The sequence below is a fragment of the Wasmannia auropunctata genome, unplaced genomic scaffold (assembly GCF_000956235.1).
Source record: "Wasmannia auropunctata unplaced genomic scaffold, wasmannia.A_1.0 LD336038.1, whole genome shotgun sequence".
Lineage (NCBI taxonomy): Eukaryota > Metazoa > Arthropoda > Insecta > Hymenoptera > Formicidae > Wasmannia > Wasmannia auropunctata.
In genome coordinates, this window is record NW_012026852.1 from 1,378,621 (window position 1) to 1,398,662 (window position 20,042).

Here is a 20,042-nt window from a genome sequence, read left to right on the forward strand (position 1 = left end):
GAGAGAGAGAGAGAGAGAGAGAGAGAGAGAGAGAGAGAGAGAGAGAGAGAAAGAGTGATAGATAAATTTCTAGTCTTTATTGACTTATTAATTTTATTTAAAAAATTCCCATGTACTTTTTTGATACAATTACATAATTTTAATTAAATGTATGTGCGGGTACTTGAGAAATTCGAGTCAAGTCGAATAGGTACCCTGATATCAATGGGATATCGACCGTTTAAATAATTGTTATTATATTAAAGTAATAAAATTCATCACAATTGATCAATTTTATGTTTCGAATTATTTACATTTTTCAAAATTCCATTGTTATCGGATTCGACGCGTCTGGAACTGTTGGTACCTGAGATTTATTAGTACACGCACATGTAACAAACTAAAATAAACACGCACGAATTTTATTAAATATGCTCGTTCGTAACCATTTAATTTTCGATGAGAGTCGCTCTATCTATTTTATTTTTTTACAAATAGAAATTTTATTTAGTGATGATATATTTTCTCGCGCGAATCTCTTGAGAGAAATAATAAATGATGAATATCAATAATCGTGAAAATGTTCGGAATTGCATAATATTTGCATTATTCATTATTTGAAAAACATTGACTGTCATTGACACGCTATCGAAATATACTGCAATCGGGAGTAATTCGGAAGATCCAGGATTTGTTTCCTTCTACAGGAATCCTTGACGTTCGATGGGTCACTTAACTTTCCTTCACGAATTGATCTCATGGGGCCCAACAGAAGCAGGGCACATTCTACTCGCTGTTCATCTTGAGGATCGTTCTTCTTTGTGTCCGCTATTACGCAACGTGTCATCCAGCGGGGGGGCCTTGAGCTGGTCAAATCATTAAGCCAGTTACCCTTCATTGCACGTGGCGATAACGCGGTTCTTCTTTGCAATATTTTAAGATTGTGTAAGGCTTTACTTTAGAAATCGAAGGCTTAGAAGATGAGGCTTCATACGTGCGAGCAATCACGTAGACGCAATTACAAGAAAAGTTCAATATTCGTCACATTGTATATTTAATATTGCATAGAATAATAATAATTATGAAAGTCTCTCGCGTAATACGTGTAGTAATTTTATATATGGTAATTTAATATTACGAATATCATATTAATTAATATATTTACCGTATTTTCCAGTACGATTTTGCGATTTATTTTCTTGGTTGATCACTGGCTTACCAAATTTTGTTTTTATTTCGTGCAAAATAAAATATCATTAAATTTCTTTTTCATAAAAAAGTAGTTGAAGTACTACTTTCTCCTACAATCAAGAGATATGTAATAGGTAAATTTATTAATGAGTTTTTTTATCAATTACCTAATAAAGTTTGATAAGCTTCATAATTATAAATCGATAATTAATAATAAATATTATATAATCATTTTTCATTCATCGATATATTACGATATTGTACATAAATTGTATAAAAATATAATAAATGTAATGTATTATAATAATAAATAAATTTTTTTCAATGTGCAAATGAAAAAGGACCGCCGATTGGAATCATCGGGGGTGATGGAGGGCCTCTACAGGTTGGCCCATTTTTACCGAACGGAATTTTAGTTGAAAGTGTAATTCGATTTAATTAGAAAAAATCTAGGCCGATCGTTTGGCCAAAGTACACTTAATTGCAACAATATCCGGTAAAAGCGAGGCGACCTATGTAAAAAGGTAAAAAATTCTGCAAGAACAGCTGTTTCGTCCAGCTATTTGAATTCCACGGATGAGCTGAGAGGAAAAGAGAAGAGGAGAATGAAAGAAGGAACGTAGCGACTGATACGATATTCAAACTCCGAGAATGTTTGCAAGTATGTTTTATTTTCTTTAATTTTTATTTATTCTTGTAATTAATAACAATGTATCGTATTTCAGATATACACCATTTCGAATCGATTAAATTTAATTTATTATCAAACCAGTGGAAAAACTCTTGCGTAAATGTTTGAGGTAAAAATTTTGGAAATATTCAGAAAGAGATCTATCCGTTTTTTATAATATATTTTTCTAAATTAACTATATCACACACACTAAATGTAAGACGAGTTTGTACGCAATTTTTGAAAGATGCTGGAGAAAATATTCAGATGATTATTTAAATTCATGACAAGCAGTTGCGATAATTGGCTCGCGCTGAATCGCTAATATAATTAATGAATGCGATTTTAATGAAATCAGGCAATGTTTTATGATCAAGAAAGAGTAATCTCAAAGAGTGTTAACTGCTCCGTTAACTATTAGATTAAAGTTTTAATTACGGTAGCACAAAAACGTACTATAAAAACGCCATTAAACGGTAAATGAACTAAAGGCTTTACGGTAACTTTTTCATTCTTAGAATCCTCCGCAGAGAGCGGCTTTGCCGGATAAAAATAAATGCTAAATCGATAGCAAACATGCATCGAAGAAAATCTCCTCTGCGCTAAACCGTCTGCAAATTTCAAACGAGCGTCAAATTGTATTTACTGACGGATGCAATATCGTTACGTAATCATGAGTATTTTCTCTAATGTCACATCTTTAAAAAAAAAAAGTCGTATCATTATCATCATTATCATATTTATTATTTATTACAAGTTTTCCCGCGAGAAGTACAAAACACGTTTACGATAACTAAGCTAAAGCCATAAATTATTCATAACAAGATCGCGAAGAAACCCTTAAATCCCAGTTGAAATTATCGGCGAACAAGTTGCACGCCTCCGAGTGTGTTCTCGCGCTAACATGCTTAAAACTTTGACTTGAACCATTTGGCGGAAGGTGTTGCCATCCCCGGGGAGTCTGCACTTCTGGCAAAATCAACGCGCTTCCCAGCCTGAGATATAGAGGAGTACAAGAAATTTACAAGGCTGAAGTAAGAATTGTGCAGACGAATTTGCGTGAAACGATGCGTTTACAATAAGGATGTATAAAAAGAAACCCGCGCACACACGCGCCGGCGTCACTTATTTTTCTATACGCGCGTGCACACGCACAACGTAATAACATATGTGCAGTATATACGTGTGTACACGCGGCGCACCCTATCGATGGCCAGCGTTGCGTGCGCGATCCGTACACTCTCCCTTAGTCTCAAGGTGGAAACGGGGGTTGCGCATGGCCGTGAGTGAGAAGAGAAATTTTCGCGAATCGATAATATGCGACCAGCTGTAGCAGCGGGTTAGTCACGCGGACAGCTTGCCCGTCACGTCGTTGCTTGGTCCATTCGCGGGCAACCTCCCCGGAGCCACCCCCTTTGCGCCGCACTTCCACGCAACGCTTTCCGGCACGCCACTCCACGGCTCCCTCGTGGAATTCGATACATAATTTATATAATTCGCATGTTATCCCGGAAAATCATGTTCTCGAGATCCGAGATTTACATTTCTTTCAACATGTAAATCACGATTCCGGCGAATACGGAAATTTGTAATGAGCTCGCGTTTCCCGATAGATCAATATAGGTATGATTTCGATCACATGATACATTTGCGTGCTGTCGCGATTACGGCGGTTATGTAGATTGCAGGAAAAAAAAGAGGGAAAAGGGAGGATGACATGTCTAAGGGACGATTTAGATAAATCGTCCCTTAGACATTACAGAGTATGCTATCGTTGGAGGATTGGCATCGGGGTTGCTGCGATAGCGCAAACGTGGAGAGGACGGCTCTTTCTCTCTCTCTCTCTCTCTCTCTCTCTCTCTCCCCCCTCTATTTTTCTCTCTCTCTTCACCGGCAGAGACGACAAGTGGAGTGGTCCAGGACGATAGAATTGGTAAAACAGCACGGTCGCCTCTTGCCATCGCGTGTGTACATACACGTTTCAAGGCAAGGTATAAAGCGAAAGACGCGAACTTCGAGCAGCATTGTGCCGTCACGTGCGACCACTCGTCATCCCCGCGGTTCTGCAGAGATTGCCTTTCTTGACACACAGCCGGCGGCACTGCCACCCTCCGTTTCTTCTCCGAGATCGGTACATCGTCTTGAAAGCCCGACTGATTTGTCATTTACAAGATTCTACAAGATATTCGCGACAATAATTTCGATTTTAGACGATAGTATAAATAATCTTGAAATTCGATCAGCTGTTACAGCTTTCTTTTCAACGTTTTTTCGTTTCAAGGCTGTTTAATCCTTTCATTTTCGAAAATCTTCACTTTCAATCCGCGTTTTTTGATTGAAAAAAAAAATTGTATTTTGTAGAGTATTCGATTTATAGATGCAGTTAGATTTTTTCGCGTAGTTTTTTGGCGCTTTATTTTAGATTTCAAAGATCGGCTTGATGAATTTTCCCTAATTTGATAAACGTTCTTCTTGTATATCTGTATTACATCGATCCGATGCCTCATCTACTTTTTAATTTAACTTTCGATTTGTAAATTTCTTGAACACTTCAACTTCGTACATTCTGCCATTGTATGTCACTAGATATGCCGCTTCATATCGATTATCAGCAAGTATAGCAGTTGCAACAAATATGTTTTGTATCTTACAAAACTGAGACAAGTTATACGGTACAATAAAAAAATATAAATACATTTTTATTAGTATATTACATCTATATAATGTTAAACGATAAATACTTTTTTGTTCCGATTTGGCAATTGTAAAAAAAAAATTAAAATATCTTTTTCGCGTGATGCTTTTACATAATGAAATCTCGTTGCTATTTACAAATATTTTTATAATTTTGCCACATTTCGTTTTAGTCCCAATCGATATCTTTAAGCAACAACATTGTTTCTATTTATATACCGGAATTAAATTCGTACGTGTGCCTACATCAATGAGCAACGAAATATCATTCTTGTTTCGATAAGCCCCCGCGATAGTTTTCAGCGACGCTCCAATCGAGCAGATCTATCAATCACAATCTTACAATAAAAATAGTAGAGCCACTAATATATCAGCGTTATCCTTCTGAATTTAAATTAGATATCGTTCCTTATAATAGGATCACGGGATTATAATTTCTATCGTTAATGCCGATCGAAAAATCGAGTAAACACATAATTTGACAGTAGTGAAATTTACGTGTAATTATCGACACGTCGTATTATGTACAGCCCACTTCATATATAAGTACTAATCTACGTTTTATATATAAAACAGGTAATTCACATAATATACTTTGGGTAACAATAAATTTTTCGTAAAACTTAACGCGGTTAAAGATTCAATTTCATCAACTTAGCGTCTAAACTTGAAAGTTCACAATATCCTATGTCCTGCATTAAAAGGAATCTGCGCATTTTTGGTCTCTTGACTCTGTTATATGTATTAGTAAATTTTTTTTTTGTTATGTACAAATCCGGCAACAAAGCTATGTTCGTCATTTTACAATATCACCAGCACTCGTTTACCATTAACGTAATCGCAATAGACTTATCTAAGCATATATATATTTATATATTACATCATACCTATAAGATTTTGATAACCGAATAACATGCAATTTCGAATAAATTTAATCAAACAGAGCGCAAATCAAAGTAGGCCACATAAAGTATTTCTAAGCTAATGTACAAAATTTTTTGTTAAATGTGATGAACTAGAAGTTGCAGTCTTACCTGTGTGTGCGTGTGCGTGCGTGCGTGCGTGTGTGTGTGTGTGTGTGTGTGTGTGTGTGTGTGTGTGTATTAACTGAATGATTTCAACTTAAGGATTTAAAGTCAAGAAATCAAGCAATAATGCATAATTCTTGAAAATAAAAAAAGCAGATCGAATAATTATACATTAATATATACATTGCATTATACATGAGTTTTTGTTTTTCGTACGTGAATCAAATTTAAAATATCTCTCTCTCGAAGGATGTTCGTAATCACATATATAAAACATATAGAATTAGTAATCTTTTTCCATGCTACATCACTGTATGTGATACTCAGCGCAAAATAAAGAAAAAAAAAACGATATTATTACGTAATTCACAATTATATTATACATATTTGACAAGTTAGTACGAAAAAGAATATTTGTCATAAAGCAAAAGTCGCAGTATACAACATTACTAAAAAAGAGAAACATGATAGTTTGTATTGATGTATTAAAAATACTATCTACTTTCGAATTATATATATATATATTCATTTTCATTATCATGTCGTTTCTATGTCGTGCGCACCATAGTATCAACGTATCTTTCGCAAAAACAAAAAAAAATAAACGCGAGATACGAACAACTCACAACGTATAATGATAGTCACAGCTATAGTCAGGCCATTACGTAATAACATCGTTTCTGTTGGAATTACTGGTCGTCGCCGACGGATTATCTGAAGTCTCGACGTAACAGACATCGGGATTCGGCACTTCGGAATTTGCCATGATTCCGTGTGTCGGAGCGATGATCCCTCGCGTCGGCGCGACTTGAATAGGTGTTGAAAACGATTGAGCGTCCGCGTACAAACTCACCGTGTGCGGATTGGTACTGCTGGCCGAGCGTTCCAACTCTTGTGATTCACCTGTGGTCAGCGAACAAGAAAAAAAAATGAATACGTTTTAAACATTTTTTTTCACAGCTGTACATTTTTCACGGCAAAACAAGCTAGCGATTAGTCTTACCGTTTATACTGTGAGTATCGGATACCAGGAAAACTGTGACGTTGGACGACTCGCCGGCGTTAGTACTAACGCCGTCCTCGGTGGTAACGTAGGACTGCTCGGAATCGGAGCTGTTGTCGCTCGAGTTCTCCGATCCGAATTGAATTCTCTGATCCTGTGATCTCCTAGCCTGTGATCTCCTAGCTCTGTTAAAAGGATTCTCCCTCTGCCGCGCGAACGTTCCCCCTTGTGTACCTAAAGAAGAAACAATTTTTCTCCTCAAGTTTCGCAGCGAGAGCATATTTCGTTTTACCGATCGCAAAGAAAGAAAAAGAAAAGGATATTCCCGCACCTTGGTGGCCGTCGCGAATAAGAGGTGCTGTATCATCATCCGAGTCACTCTCGTCGGTCACAACTTGCTCGTCAGCTGCAAAAACCTTCCTTTTGCAGACAGGACAAACCCTTCGATTTTTCGTCAACCATGGGTCAATACATTTTGAATGATAAGCTGAAATTGCGAACGAATAGTAGTAGTAGTTTAAAAATGTAACATGTTTAAGATAGCCGAGGGAAATTTTGGCTGGCGAGCAACAAAATAATAATCTACATGTAAAATCGAGTTATAATCGAGATGTTAACTAGATTGTTGGAAAAACGTACCGTGTGCACACGGTAAAACTCGTAATTTCTCTCCCTCTACGTAATCGTCCAAACAAATGGCACATGTCTCGTACGGATCGCCCTTCGTGTACTTGTGTATAGGAATCTTTTTTAAACTAGAACTGGGCAGCCTGTGCCTCCGCTGTCGCCTCCTGTCCTTTATACATCTGACAATCTGTAATACATAAATAATTGGTACTAAAAAAAAGAAAAAGGTCGGCGAAACATTACGGACGCGGTATTTTAACGTCTCGCATCCACGACTTACCATAAAAATAACTATAATTAGGAAACATATTCCAACGACAATAGCGAAAGGTAAGAGCAAATGCGTATTGATATTGAACGGCAGATCGTCGTTAATCAATACGAAATACAGCTGGTCGTATAAATAATTTTCTTTGATCACAACCCCCGTGATGCCGCTGACAAACACCGACGGTATCAAAATTCCTACGGAATCCTTAGCGGACATCGGTTCTGGAATGAAACCAACCAATCTCGTTGAGGAGTCGCGTCTTTGTTGAAGCAGATTTCACAATTACACAATTAATCACGCACCTAGATCGTTGCTGTTTACATTGTGAATAATAGCGGCGTCGTATCCAGCCTCCTGTGCCATTCGAACTTTTATCTCAAAGCTACAGTTAAAACGTCGTATTAGCACTATCCAATTGCCATCGTAATTGGTGTCGTTTGGCGGCGGCTGTATCTTGCGGCACGCAGTGGGGGGATCGGCATAAACTACCATGCCCTAGTGCACATTGTTTAAAATTGTAGACACAAAAATGTATATATATATATATATATGTATACATAATTTATCATTCAAATAAATTAAACGCCATATACCTTAATGCCCTCCGGCGGTATTATGCCCCCGAACTTGGCGGGCATATCGCGAAACTCCTCCTCGATCTGATGCCTCGCCGACGAGGAGAACACCAGAATATCGGCGCGGCTGTACGCGGCGTAGAGGATCAGGAGGACAAGCCGCAGCAGGACTTGGTGGTTCAAGCAGCACTGGCGCATCTTGAAAACGGTCTGAGCGTCCACCTTTGTCATCTAAATTCAATATCTCCCCGAGATCTCGCTCGAGTGGCTCATTCTACGGTTGCTGGGTTTTTTACTCCGCTGATATGACGAAGAGTGACAGCCAACGCGCAGACAGATAGTGCATTGTAAAAAGCGCAGCCGGGGGCCGCCTCTGGAAAAAGAGATCACAGATACACGGTTCCGTTTTAGCTCCGAGATTACATTACGCTGCTCGAATGCGAAACAGACTTCTCTCTTAGCACTTATATTAGGTGTTGATCTTACAGCAGGCACACACGCGCGAAAGATAGAGAGAGATACCCGCAGATCTAAACGCAGATGACAGACACACGCCCAATCTAATCAAGGTAAACAAACACGTGCGCGCGGGGGCCCCGTCGATTCTCGACGATTTCAAAATTACGCTAGGCGCATAATAATCTCGCGAGGAAATTCGCCCTCTCGCACCGAGAGAGAGAGAGAGAGAGAGAGAGAACAAAGTCAACGTTATCCACGACTCGTAAAATGGATAATGGATCCCCACGCACAGCTGCCTCCGCGGTCCATCGTCGTTCGTCGGCGGAGAGCGCGGGGAGAGGAGAAGAAATACTCCGATCTCGTCGCTGACGTCGAGTCGGCGAGGGGGGGAGGAGGAAAACACCTGTCGTCGTCGGACACAAACCGTATCCTTCCGCAAAACGAAAACTTCGACGACACGATGACTCCTCTGTGCCCCCCCCTCCCGGGGGGTCGCGGACGGGAGAAACCGATAACACGAGTCGCACGCGAGCGAGGAGGGGGAGACGCGTGCGGGATGCGTGTATATTTGTGCACGCGTGCAGAAACGGGTCAACGGGCTGGCTCGCTCGATCTTCGATCAGCCGAACTCGGCCGCCGCGTTACATCAAAGAGTCGAAAGAGATAACGATGACGCGAGTCATCGCGGGGGAGCGGCACCGTGATTTCGGCACACATATACACACACACACACACGCACACACACGCACAGGTGGGACCTCGCGGAAGGTGGTGGGACAAGGCGGTCGCGGACAAGAACGTGGACACTTGACGATATACATACTCTCGAGGTCGAGCCACGCGAGGCTCTCATCCGCACGCGACCATTGGTCACTCGACGTCGCGAAGCGCTCCACGACCGGCCATTGACGGGGGGTTCCTCTCAGGGTGAGGGGGAGGGGGGAGGTGATTCCTCTTCGCACTTCTCCTCTTGCCTCCTTTTCCTGCTGCCTCGACTGTCCTTATCCGTTCCGGGGAACGTTTCTCACGGATTCTTCCCGGGCGGGACCTCCTGGACCTCGGGACGGCGACGGAAGGGACGGGCACGTCACGGGCGCGCACGAACGTTTTCGAGGTTAGCTGCGTCTCACTCTTCGATCGCTCGTTCGCATGAACTCTCGGACGACGGCAGGCAGGGTACGGCGACGACGAACAACGGCGGAGCGAGAGCGATCGACGGCGGCGTCGATCGAGCGGATCGGTGTCGCTCGCCGAGCGAAGGAAACGGCTGCGGAATCGCTGACTGATGTGACGGAGCTGTCAGTCGGTCGGACTCGCACGGCAAGCACAAGTGCGTAGGACCCGCGGCCAATCGCGTGCGCGCGTGGGCGAGACGCGGCCTCGGCACGCGACTTGAGCCTCAAGTTCGTTCATTTACGAACCGGATTGAACCCCCGGACGACCCGGACACTTCTTTTTTTCTTCTCTCGAGAAAGAGAAATAATTAATATTATTATAGATATTATATAGGAATTAGTTATTAATATTATGTTGGTTACATCTTATATAACATCTTATGTAACATCTAATTATATCTTAATATCTCTCTAATTATGTTGTATCCTTTATAATTTTTACGTAATTTCTGTTTGAAAGGCATCAATTAATGTTTTAATGAAGCAGAGGATAAATAAATAATTAAGTTGAATGCTCAGTTAATTTGCTGTTTCGATGCTTTAACAACTATAATCAGCAATTAGTTTGCTAAACTTATATGATTTAATAACTATAGATGAAAGATGTTTTTATATTCTCAAAGCATCAAAACAGTAAACTGAACACTTATTTTATTTTTTCGTTTATTTTATTATCTCTTTTATCTTCTATATTTCACTAAAATACTAATCACTACCGCATATTGTCCACGCAAAATTATGTAATACTGCAGACTATAACGTCGACAATTATGAGAAACGAAGGATAGGATAGACATATTAGTCAAACTTTTAATCAAAACATATTTTATTTTTGTGTATATAAATCCAGAAATTTACATAAATTCTCAGCAAAAAAAATAATAAACAATTATCGAATGATATAAATTTGATAATCATACGTATCTCTTGTCTCTGACAGAGAAAGTGCGATAGCAGATCCACGAAGATCAGTATAAGCTAATGCGAAGTCTTGAGATCCTTCAGATCTTCCAACTCTTGAGATACCAAGTTTCATCAATCGTCTTCTTAACGTGTCGTCACTTATAAGGTATAGTGTCAATAATTGAAATAAAATAATTTTGAGAACGTTTAACTTGTCGGGCCCGTAAAAAATACAGAAACCGCCGTTGGAAATGTGTACGTGGAGTCAGTGATGTGTCTTCTAATCTAATCTCGAAAGTACAAGTGTGTGACAACATTCTTGTACTCGCTATAGCCACGCTGATATGTACCTGCCAAGATACGTATCAACAGTGCCCAAGTTATATCGCATTATATTCTGTAGTTTTGTACTGTCTCACTTATAGAAAATACGACGAACAAACAACGAGCGGTATAATCTACTTTACACATGAGCAGAAATATGTACCGTACAATTGTTATTATTATTATTATTATTATTACGTACGCGTAACTGGCGCTTCTTTTTTATGCATACATCACATACGGAACAACGCTATATACATTTACGAGCCACAGCATTTATAAAATCTTCGATCTGTAAATTTATGCATCGTTGCGTTGCACATTACGAAATATGTGCAGGAAATACGACTGGAAAAAAAAAGAGCCTTATCTAAAACGATACAATTCGATTCGTTACAAAATCGAATTTGTAACAATATCCCGTAACACAATATACCTACAGCACATTCGTTTTCGGAGAAAGCTGAGAAACTGATTTAAATCGAAATAAAAATTTGCCGAAAGTTATAGTTGACTCCGACAGCAAAATGTCGTTTTATAAAAAGTGCGCCGTAAAAAAATCACGATTAGAAAGACACAGATGCAACGAGAGACTGATACGAGTGCGTATTCGGCTAAAAACATTTGTAACATGTAAAACTGTCAGTCAAGATGGCAAAGTCTGTTGATTCAAGGCACCGTTATAAACAACATTCGATATCTGCCAATTTCTGAATGTACTTAATGTAGATTATAAGTTCCATTGCAATTAACAATTATTTACAGTTACCGTAATTTTATCTTCCTCCTTCCCCCCCCCCCTCGTGAGAATTCAAACCCCGTTAAAATTCGTCTACGTGGAAATCTATCGTCGAGCAACTGCACTTTCATCAATAGTCTTTCTCTCTGTGTCTGATCGATTAACTTGCAAATCAATATATTTAATATAGAATATAACTTCCTTTACAGTTTGCAATTATTTACAATTCATTATTTTATTCCCCGTAAAAATTCGAATACGTTAAATTTGCCCGCGCGAGAACCTATCGTCGAGCAGCTGCGCCTTCATCAGAACAGTCTTCTTTTGCGCCTGATCAAATCGATTGACTTGCAAATCGATGTCTCTGTCAAATGGCCTTCTCGTTGATATCCCACTCCGTTTTGCTTCCTTTTCCTCTTTCTGAAAAAAAAAAATAAAAATAAGATATATATAATTTCCATAAATACGAAAACGAATGTATGGAAATAACTAATTAATTATGAAAATAATTGTTTTTCGATAATTATTTCCCTAAACATAAATTTGATAATTTGATAAAGACAAGTCAATTGACCTTCTTTTTCTTGGCAATCTTGCTTTGGTGCATTTCTAATAGCGATTTCTCGCGTTTTCCGCTTTTGTCCGTTTCCTTCGTGTGACATTCGTTTACATGCTTTTTCTCCGATTCTCTGAATCGTTTTGTTTCCTGAAAAAAAAGAAAATGCACAACAAACGTAATATTAGCACATACATAAAATGCTAAGTGGCAATGCAAATGGAATGTCTCGCATTCGAAACAGAATGCATGTAGTAGGACGTTTTTCATATTTACCAAGTCCATCTGCTTCCGAGCTCTTTGTGCCGGTGTGTCGGTCCAACATGATCTATCTGACATATCTGGGCCGTCTCGAAGCCTGAATTTGCGCGGGCCTAGTCCGAGATTAGCAGCTTGAGCGGGTGGTAACTCGGTCATCCATTCCTCACGCTTGTTTCCGTCATCGATCTGAAATACGAATACTTGTCTTTCTCGTTGACGAAACTAGTGATCCGCAATAGCAATTTATTTGGGCACTGGATAGACCGGTTGTCTTGTACTAACACAAGTAACAGAAGCAAGAATAAAAATTTAAATCAATCTCTAGGATAACCAGACGATAAAAATAGTAAAACACGAAAAAAAAAGTAAAGGAAAAAATAATCATTTTCTTTACCTCTTCCGAATATTTTTCGTCCCTAATTCTTCGCGCTCTCAGATCCAACTGCTCGTGTACGCGGCTGGTTCTCAGAGCTGGATGATCCACAGGCAGAGGACCTATCGCAGAGTCATCGTCGGATTCCGGAGACGCAATCGGATCATCTTCGCGCGATTCCATCATGCCGGGTAGCACAGGGCCGATAATTCTGTCCCGCGAATCGTTCTTCCGTTGTCGTTGTAACAAATGTGGTGGCAGTGCTGGACCGAAAACAGCGGTCGCCTCCGCAGAAGCGACAGCATCCGCTGCGTCATCTCGCTCCATGCTTCGACGATCGTTTAAACGAGGTGGCGAACGAGGTCCAATAAAATTCGTATTTTTCCCATCGATCTCAACGTCGACTTTATCGCCGTCGAGAGTCTTCGTCTCGAAATCGAGTTCATCACCGTCGGGCGCATTAGACGCGAATCCCGGTGGTAAAAGCGGACCGTACGTGGATCCGGCTTGGCCCGTGTCTCTCTCGATTAACCGTGTCCCGTCCGAAGAAACGTTAGAGCGCGAATATCTCTCTCCCGAATTCGAACATTCGACGTTACTGTCGCGAATAAGCATTCTCTCCTCTTCACAATACTCAGACTTATCTCTCTCAGAGTCCACACGTGTGTCTCTCGCTACCAAGAGCGACGCGTACGATGCGGAGCTGTGTAAGGAATCTGAAACGGCACTAGGATTATTATTACTGGAACCAGATGCCGGATCGTACCTCCTCCTCTTTACCTTTAATTCCTCCCGCCGTTTTCTCTCGCCGGCCCCGTCGTCGTTCTCGCGCCTCGCGTGACTTTCCGGCCGGATCTCGGAATCGTGTCTTTTCAGCTTGATCTTACGCGAGCGCGGGGACGATGGTATTCGGCTCTCGGAATCCCGGCCGTCCGACATGTTCTCGTCGGTCTCCGACAGAACGTCGAATTGCGACAGATCGAGATCCTTGCAGTCCTGAGCCTCCGCCATCGGCGAGTCCGCCTTCTTGGCGTTCTCGCTCGAGCGAGTCTCGCTGTGACCGCGCTCCTGCTCGGCGGTGTTCCTCGGCGAGGAGTGGTCCCTCGTGTTTTGCGACCTGTTCTCCTTCACCGATATCTTCCTCGAGGACTCGTGCCTCCCGTGATCCTCCCGCGGCCGATGATCGTCGCCCGAGGGCTTGACTCTACCCGACTGGTGGGATCTGTCTCGACTCCTGTCGCGAGAACGATGCTTGTGCCTCTCGTGATACCGACCTCGGTGCTTGTCGTTCGACGCGCGCTCGTCGTGATAGTTCCTCTCGTACGAGTGCTCCCGCGAGCGTTGCGCCCGGTGAACGCTCCGATCCCGGTCCGAACCCTGCCGTTTCGCGTCGCGCGATCTCTCCCTCGCGTCGCCGCCGTTGGAATTTCTGGGGCCTCTGTCGTTCGCGGCGAATCCAGACCTGCCCTCCCTGTGCTCTTTGTGCGAATTCTTGCCGTCCTCCTGTCTCGAGTTTCTCAACTCGTGCTTCGAGTGCTTCGCGGAGTGTCTGACGTCCTTGTCGTCCGTCTTGCTGGCTCCGCTCTCGTGCTGCTTGGATCGCTCCTTCCTGTCCCGATAACTTCCCGCCTCGCTGTGGGACGACGCTCTGTGCTTCTTCTTAGACGTCCTCGTTCGATCCGCGGTGTCCACAGGCGCGACCGAGTCCTTGCGCGTGGCCTCGAAACGAAACCGCCGTCCGTCATCGCTGTCCTGACTCTCGGAATCGGAATCCATCGCTGTCATAGTCTAATTACATGCTGAAAGCACGACAGAAACCATCATAAGTCGAGTCTTTAATGATAATGTATGTATAAATGACTACGTAACTTTGGCTCGTATTGAGAACACGCATATAACGTTAGTGCGTTGTAAACAAGTGAGATTCTATAGTACGTACGACGTTAACTACATGCTAAACGCGCGTTAATATCGTTGCAAGTGCGTTCTAAATACGGGCCATCTCTTGGAATCTCGTGACATTAGATAATATATTTTAGCAGGCAACGTTTCAATCTATCTCACTGAAACGATTCTTTCCGAGTAACAAAAAACAAAATAGCTTTACTACTTTACGAGCGTATACCACAAATTGGAGGTATCAAGTACCTACAAATAAATTATTACATCATTGAGTGTAACCATCCATTTTATTTGTGATACAGGCTTCGTGTAAGAATTTACATAAAATGTACGTGTATCAGGATTAAATTAGCTTTTTATCTAAAAGAACAACGTTAACTACTCGATGCGCTTATCGACGTTCCTAGGCTCTGCCTTCTTTACAACGGTCTCGACAATTTTCTCGATTTTATTCGGATCAGGCTTAGGCGGCGGGCTGGACTGTAGCATCTTAATTATCTTGGCGCCGCCGTACTTGACGGATTTCACAAGCCCGGCGGTCACGATTCCCTTCAGGCTTTGCGTCACGCTGGACCGCCAAACGATCTCCTTCAGGCAGCGATCCAACAAGTCGCAGCACTCGGGATCGTGCGCGATCGCGCGCAGGCAGTCCTCCGTGTCCTTCGATCGCGGGCCGTGAGACCACGCCCGGACTAGCTTAACCTGCGGCGCTCTGGGCAGGTGATTCAAATGGTGGACTCTGGACGCCGGGCTGGTGTCCTGGTGACACGTGACGGTCATGTGATCCGACCTGGGGATGTGCACGTAATTGTCGAAGTGCCGCAAGATCGGCTCGTACAGCTGCTTGAAGTGGTGCAGCTGCGGCAGCACGATGTTGCTGATCTTATCCTTGTTCTCGCCGAAGATCATGCGAAAGTCGCCGTGATACGACAGGCCGGTGATCCTCCTGAAGAAGTCCACCTCCGTGAAGTGATCGGGCAGCAGCAGCAGGGCCGCGTGCACGGCCGAGTGCAGATTCTGTACCAGCGCGGTGCGCAGCTGCGAGCTCTCTGCGTCCGGCTCCACCAGCACCTTGACCGGCTTGTGCAGCCTGCCCGCCAGGTACAGGTTGTTCCAGTCCAGCAGATCCTCCACCAGCGAAACCTCGGACATCACGCCGTACTTGATCAGCTGATCCTGGCTCGTTCTCACCAGCGTGTTGTAGAACATCTTGGCGCCCGATCCCTCCTGGACCCTCGTGATCGCTTTGGGGCCGAGGAATCTCAACGGCTTGGCGTAATGCCCGGGGTTCCTCGTCAGATTCTCCGCGTGCCACTTGTTGGCGTTGCGCACGACGAATATGAGATCCAGCATGTTATCGCCGTCGTTGTTAACCTGTTTGAACGCACCTGATCCGTAGGCGAAGCAGAACTTCATGTTGCCGGGAAACTCGCCGAGCAAGTGCCTCAGCTGCGGTACTCTGGCGACTTTCTCCATCGTTCTACGGGACTATTCGGGGGCTATGTAATACGAGACAGGTACTGGCATCCAGGGTGAGGAGATTAACACCTATAATTTCACGTAGTCTCTTACATCGCCTGACACACACACACACACAAGCTGGTGCGTTCCGTTTCATGCACGATGCGTCATTTTTATTCACGTTGCTCGCCGAATGTCGAGCAAAAAATATAAATGACACATCACGCGCGTCATGGCGTGTCAATGAAACGAAACGCACCTACAATCCGGAACGAGGAACTCGCCGAGGGATATGCTTAACGACGCAGCCGACGTTCACACACCATGAGGACCGACGTGGCCGCAGCAGTCGGGCTCCGAGTAGGAGGTAACGTCGAGGGCGACCGACAACTTTTCGAGCTTTCTCTCTCTCTCTCTCTCTCGCACGAGGCTCGCGTCTCTCGTCTCCTAGGTGTCGACGACAGACATGCCCAAATCGATCTACGCGGTCAACCGCGCGCTTTCCCAACGCCCATCTAACCTAGAAACGCAACTCGTAAATAGTTTTCGCTTACAAAGTTTACTTACTCGGTGTAGGGGGGAGGGAGGGGGGGAGAGGGACGGGAATGTTCCTCTTTCCCCGGGAAGCGACTAACCGAGACGGTTTCCGTCCGAGGAGACCCTTCCCGGCCCTACGCCGCCTCGATCTCGGTGTCCGGCCGGAATTCTCGCCGATCTATCTCGAGTGTATATACAACGCGCGCGAATACCACCAGCTCACGTTCACGTACGTATACTTGTCAGCTCGGTGGTTTTTACCTTCGAGGCCGTCTGACGGCTTCCCGTCTTTCGCGATATCGGATGTGACGCGATATTTTATTCGGCTAAAATTCACGCAGGTGGGGAAAAAAATAAAATCGAGCGTTCTAACTCGCCATTATATACGTACACACACGCTCGTGTCTGCCCCGTGACGAGGCGAATCGTTCGCCTTTGCCCTTTAAACGCGACAACACGTTGACCCGGGCGGGCGTGCGGCTCCTCAGTCCTCACCGCGCTTCCGCAGCGAAAACGTAGGTCGCTGCACACGCGTTCTGTTGAATTGTGCACGCCCTTGAAGGTACGGACTTCCGGCGTTTGGCGCGCCTCCGACGCGGGTAACATCCGTTCCGGAAATCAAGGGCGGGATATTGAACTCACAGGTCAATCTTATGTATATTATAATTACTCCTGATATTAGCATATAATTAGTAAAAGTGAGGAATCGTTAATTTTTAGGTAAAAAAGAAAAAAATTATTCGCAGAGACACGAACCTTACTTCATTTGTTTGCCATCGCGATTTGTTTGTTCTTTATCTAAAAATTCTAAAATATATATATCTGTCACACGTTTCTGTCAGCTCAGACTCGAACCACATCCCTCTGACGTTACCCGCCGATAAACATACGTGCGTAGTTCACGCTTTGGGCGCGTAGAGGCGCCCAGTGAACGTACTCCATTTGAAACGCGGACACGTCCATTCTCAAGCTCTCTTTCTTCGCTTCTCTTTCCGTAGGAAATCTTGCGTGAGACGGTCGCGACGTATCTCGAAATATCGATCTCACTCTCTCTCTCCTCTACGCTCTCTCTCTCTTTCTCGACGCTACGCAACGCGGCGACTTTTCTTCCTCGATGAGAAAGGATCGACGCGATGGCCGTCCGCATTGGATCGCGCTGATCATCGTCGCCACGACAGACATCACCGCGGTGATTCAGACGGATTCGCGACGTCGATTGTAGTTCCCGACGGGTATTGTCGTCCGCTCGCCTCGCTCTTTCTCTCTCGCCCGGGAACTCGGTGCTGATTTCCACGGATCAGTCGAAGCCAGCGAGGACGCGAACGACCGGGGAAGCGCCATGGAGGTCGACGTGCCTGAGGAAAATACAAATGAGCCAACGGCGATGGAGATCGATGAGGACACCTCCGAGAGGAACCCGAGGGTGTCCGGGAGTGTCAAAGTCATGGCCTCCTCGGGCACCGTCGGCTCCGTGTCCATCAGCCTGCACCCGCTGGTGATCATGAACGTCAGCGAGCACTGGACCAGGCTCAGGGCTCAGGAGGGCAGCGATCAGTTGGGTAAGATTCCTGTATCTTCATTATAATTAACAGCAAGCTCAACAACAGACGCAAACACTTGCGTTTGCCAACTGAATTACATGCTAAAAGATGTATATATATAATATATACATATATACATATACATATAGGTTATATATATATATATATATATATATAAAACCTTGAAATATTAGGCATCTTATTAATTAATTTTTTAATTTAATATTTGAGCTTAAAATTGATTTGTGACATTATTTTTGCTTTAAGAAATCTTTAAATTTATGTATAACACTATAATAGGAAGCAATACAGGTGCCTAAGAGAATTTTAGATAAATAAAAAAAATATAGGTGCCTAATACTTTTCCAAAGTGATTTTGATATACCAATAAAACTTCTAGAGATTGCAGTTAAATAAATTTTATCAATAATACTCATTGAATTAGAAGCACTTCACTGTTTCTAACGACAAGATACTTTTCAGTGTACGGCGCTCTGATTGGTAAGCAGAAGGGTCGAAACATAGAGATCATGAACTCCTTCGAACTGCTGTTCACATGCATCGGCGACGACGTCATAATCGATAGGGATTATTACACCACGAAGGAGGAGCAGTTTAAACAGGTCTTCAGTGATATGGACTTTTTGGGCTGGTACACCACCGGTGACATGCCTACCGAGAAGGATATTAGAGTGCACAAGCAGCTCTGCGAGATCAATGAAAGTCCTGTGTTACTGAAACTGGATCCAAGACCAAAAAACACAGAGGTGAGTTAATCGACATATATTTCTGTGAAAATATTTTGTTTTTTTTCTTTTTTTTATCACTTTTTAAATGCACCAAAAAACGATACATTCAAAAATAATACGATTGTTGCAGCACTTATCTGTCTCTATGTACGAATCGGTAATCGACTTGGTTAACGGTGAGGCCACCATGTTATTCGTTCCGTTAACTTATACGTTAGCCACAGAGGAAGCCGAGAGAATTGGGGTCGATCACGTGCAGAGGATGTGCAACAACGATCAAGGCGAATGCTCAGTTGGTGGGTAAACACAACCATGCGGTTTGGATCATTTTTCCATTCCGACCTTGATCAACTGTCGGAATCAAGATGAGATAATCTAAACATCTGATTTCAGTGGCTGAACACTTAACTGCGCAGCACAGTGCCATAAAAATGTTGCACGCGAGGGTGAAACTCGTTCTGAGATACGTGCAAGCGGTGCAGAGCGGAGAACTGAAGGGAAATCATGAAGTTTTACGAGCGGCTTGTTCCTTGAGTCACCGACTGCCTGTGCTGAACAACCCGAAATTCAAGGCTGACTTTTATAACGTTAGTATATCATTATATACATTAATATAATGCAATTCAAAGAATACAATTCTAATGATTAAGTTGTTTTAATTTAATTTTTTTTTATGTTTACAGCAATGTAATGATTTTGGCTTGATGACGTATCTCGGTATCATAACTAAAGGCTGTAATAATATAAATCAATTTGTAAACAAATTTAATATCCTGTACGATAGACAAGGCGTGGGACGACGTCTACGGAGTCTCTTCTTCTGATATGTAAATAGAATCTATTGTTTTTATACATGTCTTTTTTTACTTCTTAGATAACTATAAGTATCTCGAACTCAGGATTAAAGATTTAAACAGCCAATTCAATCGAGGGATAGTTTAATTACTACTTCTAGTGGTACGTTGTATCGAATATAAATAAAGTAAAGGAGTTACGTTTAGCAGTCTTTGAGGTGAACTGTAAT

General features: G+C 42.9%; 3 protein-coding genes across 11 annotated transcripts; 1 reads left to right on the top strand and 2 right to left on the bottom strand.

Moving 5' to 3' along the window:
* Positions 1 to 4,904: 4,904 nt before the first annotated feature.
* LOC105452058 (E3 ubiquitin-protein ligase RNF13-like) lies at positions 4,905 to 16,923 on the bottom strand. 8 transcript variants are annotated; one of them, XM_011692877.1, is made up of 8 exons: positions 9,321 to 9,975; positions 8,057 to 8,411; positions 7,766 to 7,958; positions 7,473 to 7,684; positions 7,205 to 7,379; positions 6,897 to 7,052; positions 6,566 to 6,799; positions 4,905 to 6,465 (listed from the first exon to the last, which is right to left on the bottom strand). In XM_011692877.1, the coding sequence occupies exons 2-8, from the start codon at positions 8,267 to 8,269 to the stop codon at positions 6,224 to 6,226; spliced, it is 1,425 nt and encodes a 474-aa protein (XP_011691179.1). In that variant the 5' UTR covers positions 8,270 to 8,411; positions 9,321 to 9,975; the 3' UTR covers positions 4,905 to 6,223. The 8 variants fall into 8 exon arrangements, with proteins under 8 accessions (XP_011691179.1, XP_011691181.1, XP_011691180.1 ...); XM_011692879.1 differs by lacking the exon at positions 9,321 to 9,975 and adding an exon at positions 8,788 to 9,074; XM_011692878.1 differs by lacking the exon at positions 9,321 to 9,975 and adding an exon at positions 8,525 to 8,769.
* Positions 14,999 to 17,184, bottom strand: LOC105452057 (phosphatidate cytidylyltransferase, mitochondrial). Its single transcript, XM_011692871.1, has 2 exons — positions 17,120 to 17,184; positions 14,999 to 16,278 (listed from the first exon to the last, which is right to left on the bottom strand). The coding sequence occupies exon 2, from the start codon at positions 16,204 to 16,206 to the stop codon at positions 15,109 to 15,111; it is 1,098 nt and encodes a 365-aa protein (XP_011691173.1). The 5' UTR covers positions 16,207 to 16,278; positions 17,120 to 17,184; the 3' UTR covers positions 14,999 to 15,108.
* A 97-nt stretch (positions 17,185 to 17,281) lies between these two features.
* Positions 17,282 to 20,018, top strand: LOC105452056 (COP9 signalosome complex subunit 6). 2 transcript variants are annotated; one of them, XM_011692870.1, is made up of 6 exons: positions 17,282 to 17,372; positions 17,727 to 18,287; positions 18,753 to 19,036; positions 19,149 to 19,314; positions 19,412 to 19,605; positions 19,702 to 20,018. In XM_011692870.1, the coding sequence occupies exons 2-6, from the start codon at positions 18,068 to 18,070 to the stop codon at positions 19,840 to 19,842; spliced, it is 1,005 nt and encodes a 334-aa protein (XP_011691172.1). In that variant the 5' UTR covers positions 17,282 to 17,372; positions 17,727 to 18,067; the 3' UTR covers positions 19,843 to 20,018. The 2 variants fall into 2 exon arrangements, with proteins under 2 accessions (XP_011691172.1, XP_011691171.1); XM_011692869.1 differs by lacking the exon at positions 17,282 to 17,372 and having other exon boundaries at positions 17,658 to 18,287.
* The last annotated feature ends 24 nt before the right edge of the window (positions 20,019 to 20,042 follow it).

Bases quoted from the DNA above. Each gene is read 5' to 3' on its own strand.
- LOC105452058 (XM_011692874.1), bottom strand. From the start codon at position 14,613: ATGACAGCGATGGATTCCGATTCCGAGAGTCAGGACAGCGATGACGGA. The intron at 12,642-12,849 runs GTAAAGAAAATG...TTCGTATTTCAG, and splicing joins ACGAAAAATATTCGGAAGAG to ATCGATGACGGAAACAAGCG. The intron at 12,059-12,212 runs GTCAATTGACTT...TTTTTTTTTCAG, and splicing joins AGATTGCCAAGAAAAAGAAG to AAAGAGGAAAAGGAAGCAAA.
- LOC105452057 (XM_011692871.1), bottom strand. From the start codon at position 16,206: ATGGAGAAAGTCGCCAGAGTACCGCAGCTGAGGCACTTGCTCGGCGAG.
- LOC105452056 (XM_011692870.1), top strand. From the start codon at position 18,068: ATGGAGGTCGACGTGCCTGAGGAAAATACAAATGAGCCAACGGCGATG. The intron at 18,288-18,752 runs GTAAGATTCCTG...GATACTTTTCAG, and splicing joins GGAGGGCAGCGATCAGTTGG to TGTACGGCGCTCTGATTGGT. The intron at 19,315-19,411 runs GTGGGTAAACAC...ATCTGATTTCAG, and splicing joins TCAAGGCGAATGCTCAGTTG to TGGCTGAACACTTAACTGCG.